This window comes from Halichoerus grypus, chromosome 10 (genome assembly GCF_964656455.1).
Source record: "Halichoerus grypus chromosome 10, mHalGry1.hap1.1, whole genome shotgun sequence".
Classification (NCBI taxonomy): Eukaryota; Metazoa; Chordata; class Mammalia; order Carnivora; family Phocidae; genus Halichoerus; species Halichoerus grypus.
The window spans coordinates 56,408,421-56,431,414 of NC_135721.1; the positions used below are offsets into that span (position 1 = coordinate 56,408,421).

The 22,994-nt window shown below is 36.2% G+C and overlaps 1 protein-coding gene across 2 annotated transcripts in view; it reads left to right on the top strand.

The window, feature by feature from the left end:
• Positions 1–22,793, top strand: part of PELI1 (pellino E3 ubiquitin protein ligase 1) — a 57,920-nt gene extending 35,127 nt beyond the window's left edge. For both annotated transcript variants that reach the window (XM_036107080.2, XM_036107081.2), the window contains exons 2-7: positions 8,697–8,836; positions 11,853–11,982; positions 15,447–15,548; positions 19,298–19,495; positions 19,590–19,778; positions 20,338–22,793. In XM_036107080.2, coding sequence (XP_035962973.1) covers positions 8,766–8,836; positions 11,853–11,982; positions 15,447–15,548; positions 19,298–19,495; positions 19,590–19,778; positions 20,338–20,904 — 1,257 coding nt within the window. In that variant the 5' untranslated portion in view covers positions 8,697–8,765 and the 3' untranslated portion in view covers positions 20,905–22,793. The remainder of the gene's footprint in view (positions 1–8,696; positions 8,837–11,852; positions 11,983–15,446; positions 15,549–19,297; positions 19,496–19,589; positions 19,779–20,337) is intronic.
• The last annotated feature ends 201 nt before the right edge of the window (positions 22,794–22,994 follow it).

The following is a 22,994-nucleotide window of genomic DNA, read 5'->3' on the forward strand; positions in this document are numbered from 1 at the left end:
TTTTTTTATTTCATGGGTTAGTATACATTTAAAGTGGTTGGGGGGCGCCTGGGTGGCTCAGTCGTTAAGCGTCTGCCTTCGGCTCAGGTCATGATTCCCAGGTCTTTGGATCGAGCCCCGCGTCGGGCTCCCTGTTCCGCAGGAAGCCTGCTTCTCCCTCTCCCACTCCCCCTGCTTGTGTTCCCTCTCTCGCTGTGTCTCTCTTAGTCAAATAAATAAATAAAATCTTTAAAAAAATAAAGTTTGGGAAAGAAACCATTTTATTCATTTTTTCCATGTTTAAATTTTATCCAAGGGACTTTTAAATTCAGCTTTAAACAATTAATTGAGTTACTGAGAAAATTAAAATGGCTTGTCAGTATTACTTTATTCCCATGTTGGGACAATAGCATGTAACATGTAGCCTGTAATAGGGAGCTTGAGTTGGAACCTTAGTTTTCTTATCTGTAAAGTAAGGGTTGTAATAGTTCCTACCTCATTAAGGTTGTTCTCGGGATTAAATCAGTCAATACATGTAAAGTGCTTAGAACAGTGCTTGGCACAGGGACAGAACCCAGTAAGTTTTAGCCACTATGAAAAAAAAAAGGTAGCATAAGCATGAGTTGACTGCCAGTGTTGAGTGCTGACTTTAGAAAATGATGGACTTTTCCATGAATATACTCTTATCCGATGTTTTTGTTCCAAATAGCTGTCAAATCCCACTGAATTTGCTGCTTTCTGCAGACTTTTGTTTGGGATTTTAGTGGTTAAACCTAAGGGAATTTCTAGTCTTGCTTTTTGAGAAGCATATTCTCATTTTAGGAACTTTGGTAATCTGAAAGGGTTGCACACAGGCCAAGTATGGGCAGAGACAGTAAAAATGTTTGAGGCCTTATTTGTGTCTTTTAAAATACATTTCTATGTGTAGGGAATTAAGTGATCATTTGAGGTCAGCCGATCAGGAATACTGCCCTGCAGTTTTTTCTTGGTTGTTACTTTCTAGAGAGTACATGAAGGCTTCTGTCCATAAGCTGTCCTGATTTACTTCCAATACGTGTTTTTCTTTCCGATGGTACCAGGAATTTGCCTTAGTGAAATACCCTGCTTCTCATCTTGGGTTCCTGTCTCCCTTTCCATTTTTTAAACAACCATGCAAAGTCCACTTCATTTACTGAAGTTTTTATTGTTGGTCGCTACCAGGAAACAGGATTGACAAACACAGTGAGCAGTGAGGAAGTGACCGTTTCAAACAATCTCAAAAAATACTAGTCATAGTTGCGTAGTTGTTACTAGTCTATATTGGAGTGTAGCTTGTTTAGTTTATTTTACCCAGGTATACTTTCTAGTCTCTCTCCTAAATGATCCCATAGTAGGGGCATCCTATTCTTATTTAGGAATTAGTCCCAACCAATCATGTATGGGATTTGATTTGCGGTATCAGAAAACCCAGGCTACTTAACTTCTAGGAGCCACAGTTTCTCCATTTATAAAATGGGGATAAATGAGTTAATATATGTTGAATTAATATATGGGTCTCAGTTCTAGCTTTGCCAGATATTACCTGTTTGGCCTTGAACCCAGTCAGTGGCCTTTCTTTCTGATTAACACACTCAGTTCCCTTATCTGGAAAATGGAGTTAATAAGACTTTTCTAATTCACAGGGCTATTGTGAGGGTCAAATAAAATAACCTTATGTGAAAGCTCTTTGCTAATTAACATTCTGTGCAAGTGCAAGATAGACTTTAATCCAAGGTTGATTCAAGTTGACACCCCTTTTGATTTAAAAAGATTCCCCTATGCTTTCCAAAGCTTGCTTTTAATTTCTCCAGATATGGGCCCCCTAGGTCAAGAAGATATTTGCTTATCTGGCCTTCACAGGTTAGCCTTTCTATAAATGTCAGACTACCCAGCACTGGCCTATTAAGACTACTGTGGCCACCCCAGCTCCAGTCCCTTTCCTTCCACCACTTAAGAGAGGCTGCTACAATATTAAAATATTTTAAATGCACAGAAATATTAATAATTAATCACCATCAAGGCAAGATGATAGTTCTTCAATTTTCACTTCCAGCCACTCTTATCAATTCTAATAAAATACTGAAACTGCAGCTACCTTCAAAGCCATTGCCTTCACTAACACAAGGCTTAGTAATAACCATTTAAGACATCAGTATGATGAGGTAAGAAAGCAAACATTTATTAAATATCTATGTGCCAAGCATTATGCCAAAAATAGGGGAAATTCCCCTCCTAAGAACAAGCTGTCATCCTCAATTTGAGATTAGAACAGTGGTTCTCACAGGGTGAAGGGTGGGAAGGTGGGACATTTTTGATCATCACAACTAGGGATGCTCCTGGCACCTCTGGGGTGTAAAGGCCGGGAGTGCTGTTGAACCTCCTGCAGTGAACAGGCCAACTACCCCACAATGTCAAAATATCAGTAGTGCCAAGGTTGAGAAACCCTAGTTTCGAGGAGCAAATACTGTCCGTGTGAAAGATGTTAACTGCTTTCCCATCAGGATGAAAATATGTTGTCCCTATAAGTAGTAGAATATCAGCATGTCATTTGGGCTGTCCTGATGGGAAAGACTAGGTGTTCGCACAGGGGGTGCCCTGTATTTTGGGAAGGGGAACATGGACTTCACTTCCTACATTGCTGTATTAAAAAGTTTAAAGTCACTGACGGGCAGTATTATAACCTCATATTCCTGCAGGCTCCATTGTTTCTTCTATCCTTTCTTTCTTTTTATGGAAGAATGCTGCTTATTAATCCTGCTGATTGTGAAAAAAGGAAGAAGGTGATTAGATTTTCACTCTTATTATCAAGAAACTGCTATAAATTCACCTCCCTTCAATCATAGCTTAATTGGTTTCATAAAACGGCTCCACCACAAATATACCAAAACAGTTCTGTTTGAGTCATCCTTTTGAAATCAGCCAAAGGGGAACTCTAGTGTAGATGGGAATCTGTTTCATTAGAGATAATATATGCAGTCCACACCATTTTTCACCATAAAGAAGCATTTCATGTTTTAAAACATTTTCCTTTTTTCTTTTTTCCTTTGCAACCCTTTGTGCCTACTCACTTCCCCACCAAAATAGAAGTGTTTAAAAAGATTATGTAAACATCTATGTAAGATCAGTTTTGTTCTTTGTTTAGTATTTGTTTTGCTTCTTTTTATTTTTCAGGGCAGGAATTTTGTACTTGTGTTTAGTAGGTAGTAGGCAAAAGGCTGTGTGCAATGTAAATAAAAGAAAAAAACATGTTATGTTGAGGGAGCAATTTGAACGAAGATTGATTTCCCAGTTTTCCTTCTTTAAGTGAAACTGACAATTATATGTTATAGAAAGTCATTCCTTTGGGAAGAGTTGATACAAAAACAATTGTACTTCACTAGCCTTAAAGGCCAAGTACAATTGTTTTTGTATCAACTCTTCCATTAGAATCCTTTATCAGTCAAATTTAATGAGACTATTTCTAAGAAATATATATTTTATGGCTCATTTTTTATGTTTTCCAAGCCTACACAGAAAATAATATTCTTGAATGTGTTTCTTTAAAACAATTTGTTTAACTTGGGAAGGTCCCTGCTGATGAGAACATGCTTACTTTCTAAGGATCAAGCAGAGTTTTAAAATAATAGGTATTATAGAAAACAGCCTTATTTTTAGTAGGATTTTTTTCTATCCGTTTTTTCCAGTCTCAGGTAGAATTAATGGTGCTATTTAATATTCTTTTTGTTAGATCATCACATTGGGAAAGAACTGAATATATGAGGTCAGACCAACTAACTTAATTGAATATCAACAGGTGGGGCCAGTAATTGAGGCATTAGAATATACTTTATATAGATACCCATTTCACGGTCTCAAGTGAATTTAGGAATGACTTTAGGAATTAATTTTGAAGAATTCTATATTTTATTCAGATTTTAAATATAGAGAATATACAAGGAGGGTGGGTACAGGAGCACCATCCAGCAACTTGGCTTTGTTAAACCACTGTAAAAATCATGACTCCTCAGAACATGTAAAGATTCTAACAATTCTTTCTGACAAACACATGTAAACATGTATTAGAATTGCAATGAAAGGTTCCAGGAGAAGTAGTTGTCATAGCATATGTTATTCATAGTTTAAGAATTCCAGTTATATATCATTGGTTATATGCCATTTTGAATTTAAGAAAACTGTTTATCTTGGGTCATTTAAGTGTATAAACAGTACTACTAAAGTGTTTTATTATTATAGGTTTCAGATTATTAGATACAGAAATAAAAGCCAAGTTTGAGTGTGTTCCTGTATTGAAACTTTGATATCACTGATAAAATATCCCAAAATCAGGCCTTCTAAGGGACCTAAGCAGAGTAAAAATAAGTATAATTGGAAATCTATTGTTTTTCTTGGCTAATTTGGCCAAGGTCTGTATGGTGGATATATGCTAGCCCTATCCCAGTTACTTGTCAAAGCTAAAAATTGTTCTTTTGCTATCGAGGTGATGGGACTAAATCTATAGTCCTAAATGTACATTACTTATAAATTCTTATGTTAGAACCAGATGGTCTCGTATTTTTTACAGCTCCAAAATTCTCTTCATTCTACTTTAGTCCCATCATTTTTAGAGATGAGGGAACATTGCTTTGTTCAAAGAGAGCTAGAACTAGAACATAAGCTAATATTTGCTAGCCCTGCTATACACGAGTATCAGCCAAATATGGGCATTCACATTTATCACTTTCAGATTTCAGCCATATCTGTGTACTTACTGATACTATTTAATACTATTAAATTGACTTACCTCTTTAAATAAGTGTTTTTAAAAGGAACATTTTACTACTATAAATGGAAAATTATCACTTCCTAAAAATAGAAAGTAACTCTAAATGCGAGTACAAATCAAGACAAAGCCACATTATTAAAATTTAATTTAAACTTTAAATTTAATTCTTGTTATTACATTTTTAATTCTTGCTGTTCTTGGTCAGAAATGTATCAAAGCAATGTTTTTGTGTTTGATGGCAGTACCTTAATTGTCTAACAAGAAAAGCACAGTTAAAGCTTCTAATTAAGCTTTGCTTAGCTTTTTGTAATGGGATGCTTCTTTGAGGGGGGAGTAAGAGGGTATGAATTCTTGTTTGTATAGTAAAGTCTGATTTAATATAGATCAGAAGGTCTTGTAATATGGAACCAAAATTGTTCTTTGGTTAATTTGAATTAATTTTTTTTTTTTTTTAAAGAATTTATTTATTTATTTGACAGAGAGAGACACAGCGAGAGAGGGAACACAAGCAGGGGAAATGGGAGAGGGAGAAGCAGGCTTCCCGCCGAGCAGGGAGCCCAATGCGGGGCTTGATCCCAGGACCCTGGGAACATGACCTGAGCCGAAAGCAGACGCTTAACGACTGAGCCACCCAGGCGCCCCTGAATTAATTTGTTTTAGAACTCTTAAATTTTTACATTGAAGGTTTTAGTTAGCTTCATATTATTTCTTTTTCTAAATGGAGGATATGATCAGTATAGTTTATTTTACTGAAATAAAGCATTTCTCTGGGGAGATGAGAGGATTTTATAGAGTATTTGAATGGAGGGATTGTGTTTTTTTAATAGTTCTTAAGCATGTTTTGTTTATTTAAAATAATTTAATAAGTGTTTTTTAAGTTTACTAACGATAAAAATTAGTGTGTCTGAATTGCTGGTTTAAATGTGTATGTCAGTTACAACGGATAAAAGAGGGTCAAATGGCTAAGCTTTTTCCTTTTACTTGTTCTTACTCATTGGGCTACAAATAGTCTGTGTTGCCTTCTCTCCCAAAGTGCTGCTATAGAGGCTGTATTTCACTGTACTATAGAAAAATACAAATAGGCATTTTTCATTCATTAGTTTCCTATGGAACTTGTTGATGGAAGTATAAAATCAGGAGACTGTCATGGGTTAGCTAGTAAGAGTTTTGTTGTGAAAAACCTTTGTAACAGGTCTAACAGGAAGACCATGGAGAGAACAGGTATAGGAAATAACTGGTCCCATTAAGCTACTGATGAAATAATCATGATAGTATTATGGGGATTGTTTATTGTAGCATTTTTTCTGGCTTATCAGAAATACTTTGTTTTTCATATGTGTGTCAAATTTATATTTCTTAATTAAGCTTTTTAATTTGGGATCATTGTAGATTTATATGTGGTCACAAGAAATAATACAGAGAGAGATTCTGTGTATCCTTTACACAGTTTCCTCCAATGGTAATATCTTGCAAAACTATAGTAAAATATCACAACCAGAATATTGACATTGGTAAAAATACAGAACATTTCCATCACCACAGGGGTCCTTTCTGTTATCTTTCTGTAGCCATGCCCACTTCCCTTTTGCTCCCACCCCCTCCTTAACTCCTAGCAAGCATTTATCTGTTTCCCATTTCTATAATTCTGTCATTTCAAGAGTGTTACATAAATAAAATCATTTTTGTAACCTGTTGAGGTTGGCTTTTTTTACTCAACATCATTCTCTAGAGATTCAGCCATGTTATTTCTTATATACCAGTAGTGTGTTCCTTTTTATTGGCTGAGTACTATTCCACAACATGGATGTACCACAGTTTAATCATTCACTCAGTAAAGAACATCTGGATTGTTTCCAGTTTTTGGCTATTATGAATAAGGCTGCTATAAACATTCATGTACAGGTTTTGTAACATAAGTCTTCATTTCATTTCTCTAGGATAAATGCCCAGGTGTGCCATATATAATTGTCCTAAATATTCCTTTACATATATTTGAAACCACATCAGTGTTAATAATTTTTGCTTTGACTTTCAGACATACTGTAGAAATTCAAGAAAAGGAAAGCTTATTGTATTACCTGTATTTTTACTTACCATGTTTTTTCTTTTTTTCTGATGTTCCAGGGTTCTTTTATCATTTTTCTTAGAGAATTTCTGCTAGCCATTCTGATGGAGTAGATCTGTGGTAACAAATTCTCTTTAATTTTCCCTCACCTGAAACTGTCTTGATTTCCCTTCCATTTTTGCTGGGCATAGGATTCTGGGTTGACAGTTCTTTTCTTTCAGCACCTGAAAAATATATGCTACTTTCTTCTGGCTTCTGTGATGTATCTTGGCATGGAATTCTTCAGGTTTATGCTCTGTGAGGTTTGTTCAGTTTCTTGAATCTGTGGTTGTGTGGTTTTGCTTCCCAAATTTGGCAAGTTTCCAGCCATTATTTGAATACTTTTTCAGCTCTACTCTCTTTCCTCTCTTCCTGGGTTCCAGTGATACAAATATTAGATCTTTTGCTGCGGTCCCACAGGTCCATGAGGTTCTGGTCTTTCTTCATTTTCTTTTTCTTCCTTTCCTTTCCTTTCCTTCTCTTCTCCTCCTCCTCCTTCTTCTTCTTTTAGTCTGTTTTCCCTCTATTGTTCAGATTAAGTAATTTCTCTTTTCTGGTTCACTGATTCTTTATAATGTCCCTTTTATTCTGCTGGTAAACCCATCCTAAAAAGTGAGCTTATTTTAAATTTTTGTTTCTTTGTCCAGACTTTTTTTTTTGGTTCCAGATATGTTTGCAGTTGTTTATTAAAGCATTTCACATTTTTATCATGATTGGTTTAAAATCCTTTTCAGGTAATTCTGATCCTTTTCAGGTAATTCTGATCTCTGTCATCTCAGCTTTTGTCTTTATTATCTTTTTGCATTGTCTTAAATCTTTCTAGTTCTTAATACAATGAATGGTTTCGATTGAAACCTGGACATTTTGGTGTTATGTTCTGAGACTCTGGATGTTATCTACACCTACTGTTTCCAGTGTCTTTTTCTGTCACTGCCTTGGCTAGGGAATAGTGGCTGCCTCCTTATTACTGCCAAATAGACATAGAAGTCCAGTTTCCCTAGTCAGCCTTCATTGACACCCAAAGGGAAGGGAATCCTTGTTATTGCCAAGTGAGTGTGGAAGTCCAGGCTCCCCTGACACTGCTAGAGTAGAGGTGGGGGCATGTTACCAACCAGCAGGGTGGAAGTCTTGGCTCCCTACTTGGCTGCCCTGACAATACCCTGGTTGGGGGCGGGGAGCTAGGCTTCTTCCTTACGGCCTCATGAGGTGGAAATCTAGGCTCCCCACTTGGCTCTTGCTTGTATAGGCAGTGGTAGGGCCAGTGTTTTCTGTGGTGTTTGGCTACAGTAGAGTGGTTATTGTCAAAAGTTATTTCACTTGCTAAGGCAGCCCCTTTCTCATTCCTTTAACTAGAGAGAGCAAGCTTTTGGGTGGATTTTTTTTTTGTCTCGGCCAGTTGATATTTCCAGGTTGCTGGATTCTTCAGCTCTTAATCTGGGATATATTAAGCATAAAGAAAACCCAGAGAAACTCAGCACTGTGTCATTCCTTGTGCCCCAAGGTCCCTAGCTGGTCTATCTTCTCTCTACTTTTCAGAGTCTTCTTATGTTTTATATGTAATATCCAGAGTTTGTAGTTGTAGTTAGTGGAAATAATAGGGAAAAATACTCCTACTCCATTTTCCTAGAAGTGGAAGTTACCAAATTTATATTTTTAAACTATTTAAACAGTTGGACCAAATATATAACCACTACTGGGGAAAATGTCATACACTTTGTATATTATATGATAACTTTGCATAATATTGTGCTCACAAGGACTGCTAGAAAATAACATCTTTATTTAAACTGAAATTCATTGTTCACATTATTAATGAAAACTTTTTCCCTCTAGGAGATAATGCAAAAGGTGTCCCAAGGCTCCTGACCAGTGAACAAAGATTTGAGAAAGACAGCCAAGCTCATGTTTTCTCCTGATCAAGAAAATCATCCATCCAAAGCACCAGTAAAATATGGTGAACTCATTGTCTTAGGGTAAGTTTTCTCCATCTGATGACACATAAAATTGAATAATATATAGTAACTTTGACATCTAGGTTAAAATTACTTTTTAGATTGTATATCCTATCTATGTCCAAAAATGATTTAAAGCTACAGGATAATATTACCTCAAAATAATATTGATAATGTTAAATCAAGAAACTCTTGGGGTGCCTGGGTGGCTCAATCGTTAAACGCCTGCCTTCGGCTCAGGTCATGATCCCAAGGTCCTGGGATCGAGCCCTCCATTGGGCTCCCCGCTCCGTGGGAAGCCTGCTTCTCCCTCTCCCACTCCCCCTGCTTGTTTTTCCTCTCTCGCTGTGTTTCTCTCTGTCAAATAAATAAATAAAATCTTTAAAAAAAAAAAATCAAGAAACTCTTTAATCCTCATTTTTATGCCATCTCTTATAAGTGCTCACATATGCATAAACTTTGCCTCACCCTTACCCCCAGAAAGAATAAAGCTTCTTAAAGGTGAAAAATGTACAGTCTAAATGTCTAAAGTCATATAATTTTTCCATTTGTCTTCCCTGTCCCATCATTTAGAAAAGTTTGCCTCACTTGACTTTACCAAAATCCCTTCCCCGTTTAGGTCATTTCATGTAGGTTAGTATTTATTTGTTCCTTTGTCCTTCTGAGGTAGTTGTTGCTTTGTACTTATGGTCCTATTCTTCATGTGATAGAGTTGTACAGGCTAAAGATATGATGACTCTGAAGCCCAGAATCTCACTGCTTGTTTGCTTCCTACGTATTCTCATCCATACAACTTACACAGACACAATCTAAAGAATGAGGAACAGATGATTCCGTTTCTTCAGTCTAAAACTTGCATTAACTGTCAAAACAGAGACACAATATAGTCTATTAGCTAGAAATTTCAGAAACTAGAAATTACAAATTTTACTTTCCCCCGATGTTTCTTTTCTTCTGTCTAGAAAACAGCTCTAGGAACAATTATATGACTTTAGACATTTAAAACAACATGTTTTAGAGTCAGGTTGGTACAAGGTCTTGTTTAAGTGAGAATATGTCCCTTGTTTCAGAGCAGAGAGTAAGAGAAAGTCGGAAGATAATATGGAGTTAATGAGCTTGACTAGAAGTCAGGAATGCTAGATTCCAGTGCCTATTCCAACATTGCTGGTTATATGACCTTGGGCAAGTCACTTCACCATTCTGGGTCTTGGTTTCCTCTTCGGTAAAATGACAGACAAGATCATCTCAGGCTCTTTGAGACCTAAAAGTCTTTTTTCTCAAAAACAATTTAAAAGATTAGAAAATTATATAGTAACTACAATGTTACCAACTTCACATCACATAGATCTTAAGGTATTAATGACAAACAGCTTTTAACTACCAAAAATTATTCAAAGTTAAATTCTTCTACCAGGAAATCTGAGTCATTTGAAGACTGGAGTTTAAAATTTAGTATATGGTTTAAACTGCCTTTCTTAGCCCAGAAGTTTCTCAGTTAATCCTTGGCAATAGTGGTTGTCTCTGTATCTGGCACTTGGTGTCTTAAAATACAAATAATACTTCTTTCCAGCCCTCTAGGAAAAATAAAGCTGGATAAGGTTGTTAGTTTGATGTTGTTGCTACTTTATTAGAATAGTTTTGAGCTACAGAAACACAATGTTTGGGAATAGAGAGTATATCCCCAGGAGGGAAACAAGTCATATAACTAGGCAGACAGAACAGTCAGGACCCAAAGTGGGGCTGGTGGCAACACACAGCCTAGAATTAGTACTGTATTAACTAAGGGGTGTGACTCTGAACTCTCAGCAAGGCTAGCAAGATTGGCAAGGGCTTTCTCCAACAGAAATCAGTGTGTTATTTTTTATAAAGGATCGGTATAATTTCTACATATGGCAGTGTGAGTAAAGTCCCTTCTCTTCCTTGTCAGCCACTAATGTAGGCCATTTTACAATCACATTCTCCTACAACCTCAAAGTCTGTGCCTCATTTTCCCTCAGATTGACCAACTATAAATGAGAGACCAGGAAACAAACCAAAGATTTTGTCAGGGGGCAGGGAACAGTGAATGAGGAGAGATTATTATTAAGGCATTGCTTATGCCAAAATGAAGCAATAAAGAATTTTAAAAAGCATGACACAAACACCTGGATTCAAATTCTAGTTTTTCCATTGTCACTTGTGTGACCTTCAGAAAATGACTTAATTTCTCTGAGCCTCTAAGGAATTCTATTCCCCTGAGGAATAACTTAAATTCCAAATTGTAAAAGTTGAGTGATGCCAATCTCAGGAGTTTTTATGAGGATGAATTAAATGAGGTGCTGTATGGTAGAGAACACAGTAGTGCCTAATACATGGTAAACACCCAAATGTTTCGTTGTGAACTTCTTTCCTATCCAATCCTCACTTACTTGCTTATTTTCAGCACATGTATATGGTATCATGGAGAAGTGGTCATAAGATCTGAACGACAAAAATATGTTTAGTCACTATTTAGCAGGCATCTCAGTTGGATAAGTTTTGCCAACATAATGTGAATGTGTATGTGCACATTCAAGTCCTAAGACTTATCAGACTTATCAAATGAGTCTGAAAATTTCAGAAGTTAAGCTATTTAAAGTATTTAGTTGACAATTAAAGGAGATTGTTTTAGACAATTCATACTGTACTTTTAAAGGTTGTATTAGCACAGGCAAACATTCACTTTTAAAAAACATAGAATAAGGCATCAGATATGCCATTAATCAGCTCTTGATTATCTTGAATAAAAGAGGAAAGAAAAATACAGATAATTTAAGGCTATTTATAATCCAAAAAATACTTCTTTGTGACTTGGAGTGTAACCAGAATCTCATTTTGTTTCATACTTAGACAGCTGGTCTAGGGATCAGCAATTACTGAAGGGAATTTGAGATACTTACAGTGTGCTAATAGATGATTAATTGAAGATTGATCCATATTGTAAAGCAAAATAAAGCATTTATTTCAGAATTGTGTGGTTCTTACAAGAGATCACCTAAACTTTTTTCCCTCCCATCAGGTACAATGGATCGCTCCCAAACGGCGATAGAGGAAGAAGGAAAAGTAGGTTTGCTTTGTTTAAAAGACCTAAGGCAAATGGGGTGAAGCCCAGCACTGTGCATATTGCTTGTACTCCTCAGGCTGCAAAGGTAAAAAGCAAACAAACCCAAATTAAACTAAATAACTTAACTTGAGAAATTGAAACACTTGTACATGTTGTTTCTGTTCTCTAGCGTTCCCTTCACATTCTGTACCAGAAGTTTCCTTTTGTTTCAATGGGAGCAGACACTTTGGAGACAATATTTGAAGGGCTGCCATATGGAAGGGCATCAGACTTTTTTTTTTTTTAAATGACAAACCAGGATCAGTGGGTGGAAATTAGAAGGAAACATTCCCTTTTAATAAGAAATTTTTAAAAAGGTAGGTTGGGACCAGGGTTTTATCTAGTATTTAGAATTATACAGCTGTCTACCCTGAGAAGTAGGAAGTTTCCACTGTTACTAGAGGGGCCTTGCCTGGGCTGAGCAAGGAATGTAGTATATAATAAGAGTACTCAGGTACTAGAAGCATTGTTTGGATGAGGTGATTTTTTTAAACTAAGGGTTTAATTGTGTGCTTCTTACAAGAGATCTTTATCAAAGATTCTGTGTATGCTCTTATTTTTTGTTTGCTTGTTTTATGACCCTCAAAGCTTTTAACATAGTGCCTTGAACAAAATGGACCTCAGTTAACTATTAAATTGAACCAAAACTATAAAAGCATATACCCAATTGTATCTACAGTATAACTTCTCAGTCTCCCAGTATATTTAATGCTTTTAGCTCCTTTTTCTCTCCCTACCAAAATCTCCAGAACCTGAGCCATCATTTCGGGACACTTAGGCTTTTCCTGGAGTGAAAGACAATTTAGAGGGAATTTAAAATCTTTCCATTTCTGTGAATTCCTCTACTTCCAATTTTGTAACACAGAATTTGTATTTGATATTGTGTTGAGTGACTAAAATTACAAAGAGTCTCTCAGCTTCTGGAAGTAATTGTATCCTTAGTTAGGTAGCCCCAGGATGTGCATTAATATTTTACCATCTGAGGTATATCTTTGTAAGTTAAGCAAGAGAGAAATTGGCATATGGTGACTTGTTTTAGGTCATAGCTCCAATCCCTGAAGTTAATTGAATTTGTTTTGTATCCAGCATGGTGACTAGAACAGTCCTCATGTCTTGATGAGGCCTCCTCTATTACTGTTTGAGACCCAGTGAATATAGAAAAGGGACAGTTTCTTTTTAAGTGTTTCTTTTTGCTCCTTTGCAGAGAAGTGTTGTGCTAAGCAGGTGGTGAGAGTGAGTGAAAGCTAATGACCCAGGCCGAGGAGCTCTGTGCCAGAAGTGCCCCTGCAGCATGCTCTTGCATTTGGGGTACGCCACTTCTCCGTGCAGGGTTGTCTCCCGTGTTGTCCCCAACCGCTAATGCCATGTAAGCCTGCAAATCACAGCCAGAAAATGCACCTACATAATTCCAGGTGCCCCTTTCACAGCTAATACTACCTCCGGTTGAGAACCACTAGCAGAGGGAAAATAGTTATGATCCCTATTTCTAAAATACCCTATTCTGGCAGTCATCTGGGATGAGGTTAAACCCCGCCTTTCAGTCCAGTGAGAATTTAGCTAGACATAGTTCTTATTCTTAATCTAAGACTAGGTTTAATAGCTAAAAAGCCAGAGATTACAATCTCAAAGTACACAAAGACCTGTGTTTTTAAATCCCTTTAGCCATTAAGAATACATTACTTCCGGGACACCTGGGTGGCTCAGTCGTTAAGCGTCTGCCTTCAGCTCAGGTCGTGATCCCGGGGTCCTGGGATCGAGCCCCGCCTCAGGCTCCCTGCTCAGTGGGAAGCCTGCTTCTCCTTCTCCCACTCCCATTTAACCCTGGGTCTCTCTGTCAAATAAATAAATAAAATCTTAAAAAAAAAAAAAAAAGAATAATTACTTCCAAGATTATGGGCAGTATTTGATTGGAAAATCATTGCTTTATGCTAATTAAAGTAATTATAGTTTTTAAAATCTATAAAACAGTTATATAATGTTTATTTTAAAAACATCAACAACGTGCATGGGAATGATATACATTGTGTTAATGAGGTGTTGTATACCTCTATGAAGATAGGGGAGTGAGAGAAACATGTAAGCAGCCTTGACACTGCTGTTGAATTTAATTTCTTTTAAGAAACCAGAAGCAAAAATGGCATTGTTATGGTTTGATAAGGCTGGGTAGTTGGTACCCAGGTGTTTTATTTATTCTCTTTAAATATTTGAAAATTCCACAGCCTTAATTAATTTTAAAGCTATTATTTTAAGGCTTTATCTATTACAGATTACCTACAAATTGAAACCAAGTAAGGTTTTATAATGCCAATGTTCTAATTAAGAAACATTTTTGGGGGGCGCCTGGGTGGCTCAGTCATTAAGCGTCTGCCTTCGGTTCGGGTCATGATCCCAGGGTCCTGGGATCGAGCCCCACATCTGGCTCCCTGCTCGGTGAGGAGCCTGCTTCTCCCTCTCCCTCTGCCTGCCGCTCTGCCTACTTGTGCTCTCTCTCTGTCAAATAAATAAATAAATAAAATCTTTAACAAAAAAACAAACAGGGCGCCTGGGTGGCTCAGTTGGTTAAGCGACTGCCTTCGGCTCAGGTCATGATCCTGGAGTCCCAGGATCGAGACCCGCATCGGGCTCCCTGCTCAGCAGGGAGTCTGCTTCTCCCTCTGCCCCTCCCCCCTCTCATGTGCTCTCTCTCTCTCATTCTCTCTCTCAAATAAATAAAATCTTTAAAAAAAAAAAACATTTTTTGAATTTAGCTTCTTTGCTTTGTATAATCATTCTTTTGTGTCTTTGTATCTGTTTTGTATCTGTTTTCCTTTTACGCAACCTATTTCCACTTCCTTTGTTCAGGTTTTCCCCCTTTCTGATATTATCTTCAACTCATGTACATAGAAAACGCCTGAAAACAAAACCGAAAAGTTCTTTTTAGCAATGTCTTTAGTTTTAGTTTGGGATAAGTCAAAAATACAGTCGTAAGCATTGTGTCCATTTCCTTTGGTAATGTTTAATCATCCGATGAATTTTTCTGTATTTGCCCAGCATATGGCAAATGTTTGTCACCGGTAGAGTCCCAGAATGATTAAGAAAACCATTTAACTCTGCTTGTTGGTAACTTGTTTATAACTCTTTGAGTTACTTTAAAAATAAGAATCTTCTTATCTTGCAAAATTCTGTATTTCCTCCTTATTAGAGCATGATCGAGTACTATTTTCAGTTTCTGCATGGGCTTTGATTTTGATTACTTTATAATTTAAAATATTTATAAGGGAGACCTAGATTTTACAGTGTTTTTATACAATGAAATTAATGTTCTTATTGTATAACATCTTCAAGGTATTCTTGAAACCCCACTCAACCTGAGTAACTACCTCCACAGCTGAGGTTACAGAAGAGTTATTAATTTCTACCTTAAATTTTGGGAGGAAAATATGTCAAACATGTGATAGATTACTTTTCTTTTTTGAATTTGATTTGATTGGCCTACCAGCTAATTTTTGCTATTAATCTTTTCTTTCTTAGGCAATAAGCAACAAGGACCAGCACAGCATATCATATACCTTATCTCGGGCCCAGACAGTGGTGGTTGAATATACTCATGACAGCAACACTGATATGTTTCAGGTACTATAACATCTGAATTATTTTTGTCTTAAAAAAAAAAAAAGTTGAAAACCTATTGTCAGTGACTTTTGCTGTGGTCAGTTTCATGATTACCCTATTTTAGTCATGTATTACATTAAAATATATATTGATTTCTAAATCTCATATATAGAAGTCAGCATAGCATGGTTAAGAAATGGGCTCTGGTAAACATTACTTAACCACTCTATGGCTCACTTTCCTCCTATGAAGTGCAGATAATAGAGCTTCCTTCATATGACATTTAGGAGGCTTAAATGTGTTGTTAGTACATGTAAAGTGCTCAAAGCTGGGCCAGGGAGCTGGTAAACACTTAGCTATTAATAATAGTGGTTATAATAATAGCTCAGTTAGCTAATATCCAAGAAATATTCTGCACATATTTATGACCGTTTTTGCCACTATTTCCCACCTTCCTCTCTAGGTAGGAAAATGTACAGGCAGTCTCTAATTGTCCATATCACATTTGTGATCAGACTTGTTTTTCAGCACACATTTGCTCCAAGCTACTAATGCGGTAAAAGGTTTGTTTTTTTTTCTCTCCTTTTTGTACCAGTCCAGTGCTGATGTTTTTATAAACTTGATAGATGATAGAACAGTCAAACCCAAAGATGTAAACAGAATCCATGCTGTCTTCTCCCTTGTTTGGTTTTATAAAGCCCTGGATTTTTTGGAAACAAATAGGACATAAAGTACCTGATAATGTTGCTCTTATAATTACTGTCCCAATGACTTTTCAATTTTTCTTTATTTTTATCAAGATTGAAATCTAAAGGCCTGGAGATGTCTTTAATTATAACCAATAGCAAAGTATTTCTCACTGAGGTCACTTATCCCTCCCCCCCCAGCCCTTCTAGTAGAATACTGAATTTTTTAGAATAGTGTCTCTAATATCAGAATATGGATGTATGTTTATCTTTCTTGCTATTGCCAAAAAAATTTAAGATAAATAACACCCTTAATGAAGATGAAGGTTGGGATCTTAATGAGAACCTAACACAAGCTTCAGGATGATTTTCCACATTTTATTTCGCTGGCAACCAGTTAAAATAAATATGCCTAATTAGCTTTTTTAAAAATCAAGATGCTACCTAGATGTTTGACCCCAGACTAGAATTTTAGTTTCAGAAAATACCTTGAATTAATTTGTTTACCCCTTATTTTTTGTCAGTAGAGTTACTGAAATCTTGTGAGTTAAAGGTTACAAAGTTAGTTGGGGGCAGAATTGGGGTTAAACCAGGCATTCTGATTTCTAGAACAGTGTCTTTACCATCTTATGAAGGTCCTTAAATAAGTTGCACCATTTTTGTTTTCTTCCTTTTCATAAAGGAATAGAGAGTTTTTCCTAAGTAGTAGTCATGATGCTCCTTCTACAAAGCTTTATACCAATGGAAAATCCAAACATTTCTACATTAAAAACCAGAGATATATCCAAAACTACCCTGATAAATTAGCCAGTCTTTGAGGAACTGGTTTTATAATCATTCTGGGATTGCCTGCCTTCCAAACTGAACAAGAATGTTTATTGTTCAATTCATCAGCTGTTCAAACCTCCAACTCTGCATTGGTTAACACTATGAAGTAAATAAAGACATTACAAGTTGATTGTATTCATAGGTGCTACACTGGCAGTCTAAATGTGAAGTACAAGCTTCTGATTGGGTTGAAGAAGGGTGAGGGAAAGACTTCATAGCAGTGCCTTTTTATCCAGACTTTTTTTTTTTTTTAATCAAGTTGAGTAGGATTTTGTCAGTCCAGCCAGTAGAAAGGCATTCTGACAAAAGAGATGGCAAAGTACACAGTGTGGTAGAAGATTGACAAGTGAGCTGCTTGTAGCTAGAATATACTTTTCGTGTGATTAGCAATGATAGGAAATTAAGCTGGATCAGTGGGAAGCAAATTGTGAGGTCAGTTTCTAATTATTACAGAAATAAACTAAGAAGTTTGGATAGTCTGTAAGGAACCATTAGGGTTTTTAATGAAAGTGGGAGGGAATGACATGATAAGATCTATATTTTTAAAGCTAATAGTAGCAGTTAGAAGAGGAATTACCAGAATTTATCTTAACGCACAGTTATATTTTGGCATCTGATCATGATCACATAGGTTTTTTCTCTTTATAGATACTTAAGATTTCTTCCTTCTTACCTGTCTTGACCAATATTGCTTTGATGTCTTAAATCTCCTCTAAGACCCAGAGCAAATCTCAACTCTCTTGGAACAATCTCTCCTCCCAAATAAATGCCACTTCTGAATATCTTGATTCAAAAAATCAATCCTCAATCCATTCCTGGGCCTACATCTTTTGGATCTAAAATAGCCTTTTATTCTTAGAAATATTTTTAGTTTCAAAAGTCTGAGACCATTTTCTTTGGATATCATTATCTTAAAAAGCAGGAAAAGGGACATCCAGTCCCTTTTGTTAACCAGCCAGTTTTCTTCTAAAACTATCCAAACTAAAGAAAGACTTATACTTGATAGGACAAAAATGCTAAAAGGATTTTATCCGAAAGTGTGTGGTTATGAGGAATTCTTGAGGCTCAACTATGCAAAGAATGACTTTGAAGTGTCATCATCATTGTAGAGGGTCAGTGTTTTTTCTCAGTATCCACTTCCTTCAATTTTATACTACTTTATAACAAATACATGAATGAACTCATCATTTCTAAATATTTACTTTAAAACCCTGTGACACTTGTCAGGTCTGTCATCTCTTCCACAGATTTCCTTTTTTCTTTTCATTTTTAAATGTTTACTTTAAAACCCTGTGACAATCAGTTCTGTCATCTATTTCCTTTTTTCTTCTCAACTTTCATCTTTCAAAATGAAAATTAATATATTTCCTAGCTAGTACCTCTGAAGATGTTTTAATTTGCCAACCCATCCACCAGAACTCTTATCTGGGAACCTTGTCTCTCTTAAATATGGCCAAGAACCAGGAAGAAAATAAAAAGGACATCTAGGCCTATAAAATAAAGGCCACAAAAGGCCATGCACTAAAATTCCTTTTCTTTGCTCCCTGGAGAATCCTTTAGGAACTTACCAAGAACCTTTTGAAATACTATCCTTTAAAGTTTAGTTTTTTTTATTTCTCAGCCCACAGCAGAATAATAGTGACTAGTTAGAGGAGGGGTATGCTGCCAGAGTCAAGTATGCCCAACAGCAAGAAGTGATAGCTGACAACCTGACAGAACACATGAGAATATAAAGTATATATAAGACCTCAAAGAAAGCTATGTAAGCCCATAACATAAGGATCAGCCTTCTTGTACACCTTTATAGCACCTGAAGACATCACTGCATTCAGTGTAATATAAATGGTATTTATAGTTTAATGTCCTGGAGACATCATAAAAGATTTACTTGTATGTTCACTATATTCTGTTAAAGAAGGCAGAGTAATACATGGTAGGCATATTTCCATCCAAAGGGGTTAAAATTAAAATCTGCAGCCATCTAGGAATCTCAGCCATCCTAAACTCTGTATTCCCTGGGGGTTTCATATATTCTGGATGGTAAGTTCCCATTTACTCCTATGCTCTAAATAATTATTATGTCAGAACAAGTTTGACGGATTAGTTTTCTAGGGTATAGATGCCCTCAGAGTTAAGTATAAGTTTGAGCTTTAGAAATTTCAGAGGCTTAATGATTTCATCTTCTTGTACCTTTCTTGAATGGATTTTCCACTGTGTTCCTTTCAGTAGGTTTATAGATATTTCTTTTTCCCTTAGATTGGTCGGTCGACTGAAAGTCCCATTGATTTTGTAGTAACTGACACAGTTCCTGGAAGCCAAAGTAATTCTGATACACAGTCAGTGCAAAGCACTATATCAAGATTTGCCTGTAGAATCATCTGTGAACGGAATCCGCCCTTTACAGCACGGATTTATGCTGCAGGATTTGACTCATCAAAAAACATCTTTCTTGGGGTAAAAAGCTTTTTCCTAAATGGTGCATTATTTTTAACCACTTCTGTTTCCAAATTACAAAGAACTGGAAGCTCACTATTCTTATTGCTACTAGGAGAAGGCTGCCAAGTGGAAGACATCAGATGGGCAGATGGATGGTTTGACCACTAATGGCGTTCTTGTTATGCATCCACGCAATGGGTTCACAGAAGACTCCAAGCCTGGAATATGGAGAGAAATATCAGTGTGTGGAAATGTATTCAGCCTGCGGGAAACCAGATCAGCTCAGCAGAGAGGAAAAATGGTAAGTATTGCACTGTAGCCTCTTATTTAGCTCCAGTAAACACATTGGGTGAGTTGGACTGAATGTATTACATAATTCCAAAAACTCTCAAATGCTGACACAGAGTGCTTAAGTCTGACTATCAGAAACACTGACTGCTAAATATTATACTAGAGGGTAATATCTTAATGTTTCAATCAGGACACTTTAAAAATTTGTTCTTTCATATTATGTTAATATATTTTAAAACCTAAGCTTTCCTAAATTAAATAGCACTGTGTGGTTTCTATTTATATCTCTTTGACCGTGATGTATATGGGAAATATTAGACTTACTGAGGAGCCAGATGTTTTAATCATAAGTAGTCTTCACTATAAGGCTGAAAAGAAATATGTTCCTGCTCCACATTTTATCCTTGATTTTCAAACTTATATTTTTCATGACTGCCATTAGAGTTTCTTACATTTAGTAACAATCATAGGAAATCTCGATTCTTGAGTAAGGAGCATGTAAGACCAAAACTCTCATGTAAAAATTGAAAACACAGTGTGGAATGTTTTTTGATTCTTGTTTCTTCTAGGTGGAAATTGAAACCAATCAGTTACAAGATGGCTCATTAATTGACCTCTGTGGTGCAACATTGCTGTGGCGTACTGCAGAAGGCCTTTCCCACACTCCTACAGTGAAGCATTTAGAAGCTTTAAGACAGGAAATCAATGCAGCACGACCTCAGTGCCCTGTAGGGTTCAACACACTAGCATTTCCTAGTATGAAGAGGAAAGATGTTGTCGATGAAAAACAACCATGGGTGTATCTAAACTGCGGCCATGTGCATGGCTATCATAACTGGGGAAACAAAGAAGAACGTGATGGAAAAGATCGTGAATGTCCCATGTGTAGGTCTGTTGGTCCCTATGTCCCTCTGTGGCTTGGATGTGAAGCTGGATTTTATGTGGACGCCGGCCCTCCAACCCATGCATTCAGCCCATGTGGGCATGTGTGTTCAGAAAAGACAACTGCCTATTGGTCCCAGATCCCGCTTCCTCATGGTACTCATACTTTTCATGCAGCCTGCCCCTTTTGTGCACATCAGTTGGCTGGTGAACAAGGCTACATCAGACTTATTTTTCAAGGACCTCTAGATTAACAGACAGTTGTCCTCCAGGACTATATTATAAAATTTATAAGCTAAGTGAGTTGGGTTTTCCAACCTGTTGTCCATGTCACAGTTTCTCTGCTCTGGTCATTTGCATTAAGATGAAGAATTTTTTTAAACATTTATAATAAGTAGTAACAATTTCTGATCAAAAAATCTGGGAAACTCAAGAAAAAGAATTTCTGAAAGTACCAGACTTTGAATTCTGAGTTTTGAAAATATATTTTGAGGATAAAAAGATGCAATCTAATTTGTTGCCTTCCTTTTAGTGTTTTTGAATCACCCATCCTCAGTGTTGGAAAATTGTTTTATATAACTGAGGGTACTGTTGGTTCAAACTATGTTAGTTTACAGTTTGTTGCAAACATTGTAAAATACAGCAACATGTATATTAACTTTTTTCTATTTATCTTTATTATAGAAAACATCTTAGAATGTTCTTGATAGAGTAGCATGGTAACGATGGTGTCACACTTTCGGTGTGAATGGTAGTTTAGCGAGCATAGCTCAAGGATTTACAAGCTTAGAAAGAAGGACAAGAGAGCCTCTCTCCCTGCCCCCTTCTAAATATGGAATTTGGTAAATTAAAATACTTTGTAAAACCAAATTCATATTAATAATTATTGTGTAAGAGGTGTTTGTTTTTAACCACATTGAATATAATCAGGAAAGTTTTTTTCTTAATGTTTCTCTCAAGTGTAGTATATAACAAAAACTTAATGCTAAGAAACATTTTATATGCTCCTTTGAATATGCAATTTAATCTAGATTATCTATTTTTCTCCCATGATAACTAATCTGTTTTTAGTACCAGCAACATTTGGCAAGTTTATTTTTTAGATATAAACTGTGGTTCATCTGTTCACTGTTTCTAGAAAAAAAAATCATTCTCATGAGAAAAAGCATAAATTAACAAGGAGGAGAGTGACTTGATTTGCTTTTAGAAAAAGAAATACTTAATTGATTATTCTGTTTGTGCTCTTATCCAGGCATTAAGAAATGTAGAGAGATATAAAGGGTTCAATGACAGTAGTGCCCCCCCCTTTTTTTAACCTAGCAGACCAGCCTTAACTTTGTGGGCTTTGAATCCTAAGGAGAGTTGCCACCATGTGACTCAAGGAAATGTTTGGTTGGCAGATGAGCACCAGTGACAGCCGAGTAGGGGAACATACTTGCATGGTATGTTTATTCTCTAATTCCAGTAAGTTCTTTGCTTAAAGAAGCAAGGAAACGTTTCTTCACTCCCTCCCCTCCCCTTTTTTAGTGGGGAAGATAGAAGTGGATAGAAGCACCACAGAGGAAGTATAGACAGTTGCACTACATCAAACCCTTTGTGACACTTGTAGAAATCAGTACACTTTTAGATTAGACAGAATCTTTTTTTTTTTAATCTTTTGATTTGTTTTTCCTTCAGTTCGTAAGTTGTGTAATAATTGACTCTAGCAAATTTTCATATGTGGTAGTATAGCTTTAATTTATCATAACTATTACTATACTGTTCTGAATTTTCTTTTGGTTTAAAAAAAAAAAAACCTGTTGCTTAGAAGCCATGAACTATTTTACTTTAATTCAACTTGTCAAAATTTCCTTGTTTTTAAAAATGATCATTTGGGTTCACTCAGGAAATGCATGTCAGGAAACTTGTATTATAAGTTTACTAGTTGTGATGTATCAGTAACTGCTGTTACCCCTTTTCAAAGAAATATAATTGATTTTGAAGTTTTCTAGATAGTCACATGCTTTGTGACTAATGCAAGGAAATCAAGTCCTGTGTTGTATTTGTTCTAGTCATTTCTATTCAGGCTATATATTGTAGCTAATTTTTATTTGCAATTAATTTATTCAAACTAAGTAAATACTTTTCAAAATAGATACTTGAATTTGTCTCCGTGAGTTCGTTTTTGCATAACTGAGAGTGGGAAACCAGAAATGAAAACTCTTGGACAAATCTACCCCCCTACTTCAAAAATATTCACTTGAAATAGATGAAGAATTTGCATTTAATGTAACACTTTAAATCTCTGGTTCTCTTGGGAAAGCATCTCTGACTTATTAATAAAGGAACTTTGTTTAGTGGTTGA